The sequence below is a fragment of the Atractosteus spatula genome, chromosome 4 (genome assembly GCF_055471065.1).
Source record: "Atractosteus spatula isolate fAtrSpa1 chromosome 4, fAtrSpa1.hap1, whole genome shotgun sequence".
NCBI classification, from domain to species: domain Eukaryota; kingdom Metazoa; phylum Chordata; class Actinopteri; order Semionotiformes; family Lepisosteidae; genus Atractosteus; species Atractosteus spatula.
The window spans coordinates 18,437,773-18,448,615 of record NC_142709.1 but is presented as its reverse complement, the minus strand read 5'-3'; the positions used below and the strand labels follow the sequence as shown (position 1 = coordinate 18,448,615).

At 41.2% G+C, this 10,843-nt stretch overlaps 1 protein-coding gene across 2 annotated transcripts; it reads right to left on the bottom strand.

Annotated features, from left to right (window-relative positions):
- Positions 1-2,371: 2,371 nt before the first annotated feature.
- lacc1 (laccase domain multifunctional purine nucleosidase 1) lies at positions 2,372-9,894 on the bottom strand. Of its 2 annotated transcripts, none has more exons than XM_088913722.1 (7): positions 9,543-9,894; positions 8,255-8,826; positions 7,574-7,755; positions 6,735-6,900; positions 5,064-5,289; positions 4,089-4,287; positions 2,372-3,065 (listed from the first exon to the last, which is right to left on the bottom strand). In XM_088913722.1, exons 2-6 carry the CDS (start codon positions 8,817-8,819, stop codon positions 4,113-4,115), a joined length of 1,314 nt encoding a protein of 437 aa, XP_088769848.1. In that variant the 5' UTR covers positions 8,820-8,826; positions 9,543-9,894; the 3' UTR covers positions 2,372-3,065; positions 4,089-4,112. The 2 variants fall into 2 exon arrangements, with proteins under 2 accessions (XP_088769848.1, XP_088769849.1); XM_088913723.1 differs by having other exon boundaries at positions 9,641-9,894.
- Between the last annotated feature and the right edge of the window lie 949 nt (positions 9,895-10,843).

Below are 10,843 nucleotides of genomic sequence, written 5' to 3'. Positions count from 1 at the left end.
TGAAATTCATACTAATGAGAAAACGTGATAGATTCCTGATTGAAGACAGAGAACAGAATAGCTGAAATACAAAAAATAGTAATGAAATGAAGGATAGGTAGAGAATTAAGACAGGGGCAGGGAGCTAGGTACTTTTCACCTTAATTCTGGTGTTAGTGTCTCCATGGTTCATTGTCTTGAAACGTTCTATAGGTCTGAGGTTTCTAAATGTTTAAGAATCTTATTATAACATGTCATTTTCTAGGTAGGATCATACTTTGCATGCTCCCTTTCCAAAAAGTCCACATTGATGAAAGTAGACAGGGAAATAAATGTATTAATGCATTTCTTGTCACCTATGAATCATCAACTCTAATTCTTATCTAAGTGGTTACCAGTACACATCCAGTATCAGGTGGCCACTCATTCCTGGAAAGAGTCAGGCCACCTGGAGCTGATCCCAGAAGCACTGCGGGTGAGGGGTGTGACCACCCAGCAGGGCTTCCAGTCCACTGAAGAGCGAGCACACACAAACAGGGACAATACAGAAACACCCATTCAAGAAGCCAGCATGTCTTTGTAAGGTGGAAAGAAACAGACTCCTCTAGAGACAGTCCACACGAACTTGGGGCCAATGGGGATAATGGGGAAAACGCACAGAAAACGCCCCAGTCTGAAAAGAAACGCGGGGCCTGGGAGCAGAGGAGCAGCAGCACCAGCCACCAAGACGCTGTGCTGAACGGCATCAGTAGACGTCCTGGCTGTGCCGTCAGTTTCCTTTTAAACACTGCGAGCGTGAAGACGCGGGGCAGCTCACTGCACTAGAAAAGAGCAAACTCATAAACTTGTGCCATCTGAGGATCATCACAGGCTGTTCTCTTCCGTGCCTGAGCTCCACCACAGTTTTGTGTGTGGTGAGAGGTCACGAAGAGTAGCGTGCGTGCCGCAACGCGTGGCACCAGGCCTCCCCACCGCACACAGCAGGAAGCGGTTTGGGGCGAGCCCGACGCGACATGGCATGGCAGTCTCTCTCTACAACCTGCCCGTTCGGGTGCCCCGGCACCCGGGACTCTTTCAACAGAAAATATACAATCAGGCGCTTTGCTAAGTCTACTGTACCACCAGTTTTTATTAAACGTGCGTTCCTCCCCTCTTTTTAGTGAAGCTCTGATGTGCGTTTCTGTAACTGACACGCGGTACTTCAAGGAAAAGATGATCTTAAAGATGCAGCCTATCGGCTCAGGCTTTGTTCCACTGATGTTAATGCAAACTAGATTTGTATGCATTTTTTAAACGACCACCACTAATAGAAAATACCCCTTTTAAATTGTGTTTTTATTGGTTCTTATGCTCTAAAACCAAACACTTGATCTCAGTGTCTTATGGAAAGTACAGTAGGTAAGGTAGCAGCTCGCATGGGCATAGCACACTGTGGTCACAGCTGCAGGAGGCTCACATGGGCATAGGTACACAGAGGTAGTTGGTTAAAGTGCAGCCACATACAGAGCAAATGCAGCTTATACCCTCTTTACCTCATTTACTTCTGAAATGTCTCTCAGAGCACGCACATCATAAGGAATGCTAGCAGCTGTGGTTTATCACAAGAACATCTCTGAAACAGACATCTGCCTTCCATTCTATTTCCTCAGCTAATGTGGGCCATACAACAGCACGCAGGGCTGTACGTGTCTACCAACATCAGCCTAACCACTAACTTTTATAGATACGCACACTGAACATCTTGCTTTCTATTTGATATCATTCGGGTCTTGCGAAGCACAGAATGTGATTTGAGATATACTGTAATATAAGGAAGATGTTTGTAAACAACCTCACTATTTGTTTTTCGACTTAGTACTGAACTTTGTAAAGCTCTTCGAAGTAAAGAATTATTCTTTAAGTCCTCAAAGCCTTTAAGTCTTCTTCTCACCATACAAAATTTCACATTCCTGTATTATTTTCAAGCAATTCAAGCAAAATACCACATTGATTTATCAGCTAATCAGCAGAAGAGCTTTGAGACAAGGGTTTATATTAGCACTTTCTTTTTTTCCTGAATCTAAACCCAGGCAGAATTAAACCCAAAATATTCTGTGCTCTAGAGGTTTACATTGCCTTTGGTCTTCAGGAGCACTATCTCATAAAATTTGGATACCATAACATTTTGCTAGCAAAATTATTTATTATCTTTCTTTTGCCTAACACCCTTTGTGACATTATATTACTGTTGAGAAGTAGACAAGCTCAGTCCATATACAGTACGTTTAAGCATTTTTGTAAGAATGTCAAATTACACTGGGTGAATAATAAAGCAAGTTGTGTTACACACATAAATACATCGACAGTGACCTCTGCTGGACAGTAAGGACACTTCAGCCATGAAAAACCGTATGGCAGAAATCAATTTAATTTCAAAATCCAAAGAGGTATCCCAAACAGTTTACCATAAAATCCATCCAACAATACATGAAAGGAAGAATATAATATACTCAGTTTTTGCTAAAAATCAATCAGATTAACCTCTATGTATGACACAATCCCCCATTTGTTCTACAAATTAAATATTTCATAGGATACCCAATCTATGTATGTCTCTTTTTAAGATAAAAAAATCACAACAGTTGAGTGGCTAATATGTTCTTGGTTAATCTGTTAAAACTGTATTGCATTATCTTTTCAAAGTAGCATATGTTATTTGTATTTGATTTCATGCTTATTTCCTCTCTGGACATGGGTCTTTATGTCACATCTTTCTGTGTGACCAGAATTCATCTGGAGATTTCAGACTAATCTTTCACAGTAGGTCTTTTTTATCCCCGACTCTATGGTTTGACAAACCAACAAAAAACAAATGAGGTAGCTTATTGTCTAAAATACAAAACAGAGAGAAGGATCTGACACCTAAAAAACGATAAACAAGAATAACAACATATTTCCTTTAGTCCTTGTGTATGACGGCTTTCACACATTCCTTCCAGCAAGTCTTTGTGATGAACACCAAAGGAAATTTCCATAAAGACACTGCATGAGGTTCCCCACAAAACATACAAGCAACTCTGGCTCCCTCTGCTGTCCATATGGTGTCACTGCATTTGGAAATAACAAAAACAGCATTTTTTTCACTATAGAAAGATGTAAACCACGCCTTTATTTTCAGCCAGACCACAGAAAGAGGTGATAACCTAGTTGTCACAAGGAGACAGACATCTAAGTATTTTACACAAATTGCTTTACAGCAGTCACTTTTGTTTTCAAAAACATCTGTAGAGAATTCTGTACATTAACAGAATGATCATGCAGTTCATGCATAACATTCTATGGACTGTGTGATCTTTTAAAATTTGGTGTACCTCAAAAGATAAACATTTAGTATTTAAAAGAATACAGATTTTATTGTGGAATTGCTTTTGCCACAGCAGAACAGGTATGAAAATAAATATTTAAAGGTATATATGACTCAAATAGTTAGTATACATAATATCAGATACAAGTACTACATAAGCAGAGTTTATGAAATAAAGCATGATTGCCATCTAATATTTATGTATACATTGGCTGAATTCAAAAACATTCCTCAGTTTCTAAAAATTATAATATGTGTACTTTACAAATGGTTAACCGTCAATCTATAGTGGACATAAATAATTCTGAAGAGTCAGATTAGATAAAGTGTTTTGTATAATTCGATAACAGCAACTTTAATGTAGTATATTAAATGTAAAGTCCTTGAAATGGTGGTTTCCCTTAAAACAATGTTAGAGAATTAGTGACTTACCCACCTGAACCAGGTCACCATCTAAAACTGCTTAAAGTTAGTGACAACACGTTTCTGGGTGGTAGGGCTTTAGGTCCAGATATGAACATTGATGCTTTTTATACAAATGTCGAAAGAACAAGCCCCATTAGAAACCTGGTGGAATAAGATCCACCAACTCTTCCAAGAACAACCAGACACTTTCTTATATTAAAAACAGGGTTTTATTAAAAACCTCCACAGCACTTCAGCACTGCTAAACTGATCGATTCTGACACCTTTACCTTCAAAAATCAGATAGACAATTACTAAGCTTTACCAACTTTAGGCCCATGAAGTAAAAAGCGCTCCTTACCTTACCAGCGAAGCAGTGGCTTGGTTACTCCTTAATCGATAAAAACCCAATCTGCGTCCCAAAGTTGTTTCCATCGCGAACGTGAGAGAAAAACTTGTCGGGGTGACAAGACGTACACAGGGTCAGGTTCTCTCTGCTTTCGGACACAGTGTCGTCTTGGATATTGTGAGGTAGGACTCCACCGCGCTCTAGAAGAACCCTAAGCAGAATGAAAGGCGCTGTTGTAAATAGCTGATCAATCCACTTTGTAACCCCTTCATCCTTTACACGGTAGTGGTGGAGCCGGAGCCTGTCCTGGCAATCAACAGGCACAAGGCGGGATACACCCTGGATGGGATGCCAGTCCACTGCAGGCAGACCCAGACACACTCTAACCAGAAGCCAATTAACCTCCCAGCAGGGGTTTGGACTAAGGGAAGAAACCAATGTGAACACAGGGAGAACATACAAACTCCATGCAGACAGCACCCCAGGTCCAGAATTGACCCCAGGGCCCCAGGACTGTAATGTAGCAATGCTAATCACTACTCCACTGTACCTCTTCTTTTTAACTTCAAGTAGGAAAGTACAGTAGGTGTCACAACATAGTTTGGTCAATTGTTAAGAGTAGTATTTTAGTCTTTTACAACAAATAAAAGCAATGGCCATTGAACAGTGAACAGTATTGTTTGCATTGAATGTTGAACATACAAGAATTTTTCATCAGCTCTGAAAGAGATTTGTAAGAACCAAGCAGAAAATCCAGTGCTGCTTCAGCTTAGTTACAGTACAAATTCTGCTGAAGTTGAGCTAAGAGCATTTTTTAACTGTACTCTGCCGGGACAGGTGCTGTTCTGTTGAGCTACAACGGTAAATGACAGTAAATCACTACGGAAAATGAACTGAGTACGCTCAACTGTTAACGGACGATGAAAAAACACCTGCAGGAAAACCTGAGCCGCCCAAGAACGGAGTGCTTGATGTTAATGCATTTACCTTGTGGCTAACCGGATGTCAATAAAGGGTCTAGCCGAGCCCCTATCCTTGACGCAGTCCGGGTGGATAGCTTGGAACGCCTGAGCCGATTCCTGATCCAGTGTGAAACAGCAAGATCCGACTGAAGGGCCAACAATGACCACAATGTTTCTGACATCACTGCCATACTCAGAGACCATAGCATTGACTGTAGCCATTGCAATGCCCATTAGGGTACCTCTCCACCCTGGAACACAAGATCGAAAAGAGCTCATTTACACATAACACCCGATTCCCCAGCCCAGCACTGTGTGAAGATTGAACTGCAGCACTCAACTCTGCACTCCTGTATTGTTCCACCACTACAATATCCCTCACAGCTCATTTCGAAACAAGCATTTTATATATACAAATAACATTTTTTGGAAAAAGGAATGAAATTGAAGTCCCAGCTTTGATGGAAGGGCACCGAGAGTCAATGCAGGCTTGGGGGAGGCGTCTCATTTAGACTAAAAACGTTTACTTCTGGACCAGAAATCTGGAAGCAACAAATGGCCGAGAACACCGATGACGTGCTTTTTAATCGTCTCCTAAATAAGAAAAGATCTGTCACTTCATTCAGCAGCCATATCACCCTGCAACTCACAACTGGCAACCCACTGAAGCTCAGCAGGTGTGAGCCTGGTCAGTACCTGGATGGGAGACCTCCTGGGAAAAACTAAGGTTTCTGCTGGAAGAGGTGTTAGTGGAGCCAGCAGGGGGCACTCACCCTGCAGTCCATGTGGGTCCTAATGCCCCAGTGTAGTGAGGGGGACACTATATTGTAAACAGGCGCCGTCCTTTGGATGAGATGTAAAACTGAGGTCCTGACTCTCTGTGGTCATTAAAAATCCCAGGGAGTTTCTTGAAAAGAGTAGGGGTGTAACCCCGGTGTCCTGGCCAAATTTCCCATTGGCCCTTACCAATCATGGCCTCCTAATAATCCCCATCTATGAATTGGCTTCATTACTCTGCTCTCCTCCCCATTGATGTGTGGTGAGTGTTCTGGCGCACTATGGCTGCCATTGCATCATCCAGATGGATGCTGCACATTGGTGGTGGTGGAGGGGAGTCCCCATTACCTGTAAAGTGCTTTGAGTGGAGTGTCCAGAAAAGCGTTATATAAGTGTAAGCAATTATTATTATTATTATTACTTGCAAGTGAGCTTTAGTCACCTTTGCTGCTCAGTAGCTCCCAAGAGCCCAGTTCCTTGCACTTGAAGTGCAGATCTCGTTGCGGCTGTTCTTGATAAGAACTGGCCCCGGTGCAGAAGTTCTCCAAGCGTCACGCACGGTTTAAAAGAGCTCTGTCACTTCCACTTTGGAACTTCCACTCGGCCACATTCTCTTTCAGTTTCCCTTCATTGCCTTTTATTGCTGCCATGTGTCAAAGATTTTAATTCTCCCATGACTTTAAAAAAAAAAATTACATAAGAGAGGGAACATTCTCTTTGGGGAAGCACGCCGACATTCAGCGAGGGTCAACACAAAAGAGGTAAAACAACGGGCAGCCTTTGCTACCTGGATACGAGTAAAACCAAGCCGAGATTTCAGAAACCACCAGAGATGGAAAAGAAAATAGCTCCATTTAGATTGCATTTAACCTAGGCCTGTTCCAGCTGCAATGTCAGTGAGTGTGACCGCACTGGTTACCTGAATGGGCCACTCCTATAGCCTTTTTAACAGGGTCGGTGAAGAGCAGGGGTATACAGTCCGCTCCTGGGGCTGCAATGACCACCCCTGCCTGATTGGTCACGATCCCATCATAGCTTGGCGGCTCACTCCTTCCCATCACCCACACGTCACTGGCGTGATTCACCTGTTCAGCACGGGAAAAACCCGGCAGTCAGCATTACAGCTCCATGCCTTGTGCGGTTTAAAAAGATATGAGGAGTGAATTCCAGAAGCCTACCTGTTTGTCCGCATTTTGCTCGGGAATTGGACAGCGCAATTACCATTAGTTTTTTTCTGGAGTACCGATCGACCCATAATTGAATTATATTTGACCAATGTCAACATTCAACAAAGGCCTTTAATTTAAATGTGGAACCTGTAACCCCTTTCTGGTTTCACTTGATGATGCGTATTTCAGTTACAACATTAACAGTAGGCATTTCAGAGACAACCACATTTCAAGAAAGCCTGATGACTAATATCAAAACTTTATCTGTAGTTATGGTGACCAAATATTTATTTCCCATTTACAAAGTCTTTCATAGTGAGTTACCACATTTTAAGTACTGTGTTAATTCACGTCATCCTTATTCTTTATGAACCCTGACATCTATCAATACTGATGCAACAATATTCATTTTTCAAGTCCTGCATATTCTTATAAGACTAAAATGCCTCTTCAATGGCACAGTTCAGTTTATTCTAATGGGTACAGTACAGTTTCTATTTTACCGAACAACACAATTCACTCCAATTAGGCACTCCAAATTTCTCAGGCAACAGAAATGTGATATGGAAAGAGAGGTCTGTGCGTGTACCTTTAATAGATGGAACCTCTCCTGCTCGAATCCGGCCTGAAAGGCTAGACGCCGCAGGTTTTCAGCGACCACCACTTTGGGATCTCTGCGTCTAGGATTGCAGTAGAGGTTAAGCGAGCTCAGGGTGTCTATGTATGAAATCCCACCCGTCCTTGTGGTGAAGCCATGTAGGAAACAGTCTCCTGTAGCACAAAAAAAAAAGGGTTTCTATAGTATTTGGAAAACTGAACAGTTTTCAGCAGGATCAGTATGGGTTTAACATGGTTCTGTTTGATTCAAATGCATGCAAGTCACAGGGATAATATTTGCATTGTGATATTAAGAAAGAACTATATTAAAAGGTATCCAGATTCGAATTTTTCACCACCTTGCCCAGAAAGGTAGCATTTTGTTTTGAATGTCTTCAGAATACAAAAGTTTCTTTGCATCTTATCAAGTCCAGATATATTTTTCCAGAGTAGGAGTACTGTTTCGCAACCCGTCATGTTTTCCCCAACAATCCTGAGGTCTGTTCTTTAGCTACCAGCACCGTTTACAATCACTTCCCCATCGTCATTTCTGTCACAGCAGGTGGGAAAGCAACGATCCTGCTTCCGTAGTGGCTGTAACTACATATGGATGAAGCCAAAGGATAACAAGACACATAAAACATTAGAGAACAAGCACACCTGCAGCACCTACCCGAGATCAGTGAAGACCGCAGGATGGTAATGTCACCTTTCAGACCAGGTAACTGCCTGAGAAAGGCGCTGACCTCATCTCCGACCTGTTTCAGCTGCCTGGCGGTGAGGGGAGTCTCAGGCCCACAGGTTGCAATGGGATCACCGACTGAACAATGAGATTCATCACATGCAACGTCGTATTCCAAAACATAGGCTGCTGTAAACAGGAGATCCAGATAGGCTTGCCATGCTGCTTTTCTCTGCAGGGATGTGATTATTAGAATGCTACTGAGGTGACGGTCATCTATAGCTTGCTTAACAGAGTACAAGGAGGCTGCCAGACAGGGGTGACTGACGATCTGAGCACCTTCCTTAAGGCTGCTGAAGTTCTCCAATAATCCGTCGACGGATTTTTTACAGCTGTGATCCGGAGACGCTGGTTTATTTTGGTTAGGCAGCAGATATACATGTTTATTTTTTTCGGTTCTGATCAGTACCGATGCCCTTTTGAGACGCTTCTCTATGCAGTCTTTATACTGAAGACAATGATCGTGGAAAAGATCAATAATCACCGCCCCAACCATACTTCACCTGTAACGACAAACATCAGAAACAAATCATTTATAGTATGCTTCAACCCTATTTTAATAATTAAAAATGAGAATTAAGTTAGGATTTTTATACGCTTTACTTAATCTGAATATATCCTTATACATTTTGTGAAATCTGATTAATACAAATGAAAGCGCAGCAAAATACGCACACTTACGCATTACTTATCCGGGAGAAATTTAACTTGCCAAAAGATATGGCAAATGTGCTATGACGAATTAAAGATGCAACTATACGAACATGTATATTATAAAGGGTTTGAAATTCCGCGGCCTCATTCTTTAGCATGCGAAAAACAAATAATGGGGTTTAAAATGTTGGAATAGAGTTCCATAAATAGATCATTAATGAGCATATCTGTAAAAGTACTTCTTCATCCTTAAGGGTTATGATAACACTTTGAAGGGTCTAGCTTCAGTGGCGATCTCACCCACCACCAGCAAGAATCAACTTCAGCGGGATTTAACTTTTAGGCTTTAGCCTGCCCTCTTGCATTATAAACCCGGCCTTACCCTGTCTGCGTACAATATCTACCACACTGCTTTTATTTTATTTTTATTAAACATGTACATGAATGCAAAAAAAAACCCTTAACAAAAGAACAGCTTTGCAGCTTTCCGCTCTACTGAAAAAAGAAACATTTGCGACAACCGCAGTTTCAGTTTTGCTTTCACTTTACGTTTGAAAGGACTTACAAGCTCCTTCCAGTTCAATCCTGGCTTCAGGGCTACAGATCACTGTGGTCTCTGCGTCCTGTTGACACCCGTCAGCTCGTTATCCCAACGCCACTCACCTCCGATCTTCTGGTGTAAAGATTCAGCTGAACGAACACAATTACTTTCATAGGCTTTACCGAAAAGCGGTCAACCTAAATCAAGTGACTCAGCGTTCCCTTGTCTCAGTTTAGAAGAGGCAAAGGAAAGGAGCTGCTGTTGCACCGTGATGATGTTCAGGTCTTTAAAGGTAAGTGCCTGTCAGGTACAGTAAGTACACTGTTCATACTCAGCAGCAGTTTCCTGAAGTTTATTTCCTGTCGGCAGTAGAGTCAGTAACGATAGTAACAACTAGGGGAATTCCCGCGTGTTAGTTAGATAACTCGGCAGTCACATGTCCCAAAGATTACAGAAAGCTGATATTTCCGCGTGTCTGAGCTAAGCGTGAGGGGTTATGAGGTTGCATCAGAAATCAAATTTGCTGATATAACCCACAAAAGGCAAACTTACATAGCAGGTTAAATCGCGATATTTAATTTCCAGCAGTTGCTTACCTGATGAAATTGCAACAGTAATTCAATACGGATTTGTACATTCGAGTTGCCTTTTGTCGTTCGCGCTCAAGAGATGCTTCGTTTTTGCAATCTGACCGTGAATACCACGTTCACATAGGCGACTTTGAATACGTGTTTTCGAAACTTTGTATCCGAAGACGCCATTTTTTTCTTAACTGCTTTTGTCTTTGAATTTATGGTTGCTTCTTGAACGACCTATATCAAATCCCGAAGGGATACCTAAGAAATATGAATAAATGTGACTGTTTTCCGTAATTCAGTTACGGATTTAAGACAAATTCTCCAATGAATTATCTTGGCAATGGTGTTACGGTATAAAATCCTTAGAATGTTTTTATAGAGTCTTTATCCAAACTGTAACTCAAGTTTGTCATGTTTTTGGTTCCATATGAATAAATATGGAGATATTGGATATTCACCCGAAATGAAATGATGTTTTCTTATGTGCTGCGATTAAAATATATTTTATATGAAAACTTTGGTCATTTATCTCTATTTAATTTGCGATGTTTTTCTATGGGAAACTCAAATACAACATTAAAATGTTGTATTTGATACAGGCTAATCTACTAAAGTATTGGTTTGGTAACAGTAAAATCAAGACTTCCTGCATTTTTAACAATTTTACCTTTGTTTCTGAATTATTCTGAAATAGATTAACATTAATATTCAATTGTCTGGACCTATAATAATTACTCCTTCTAATAT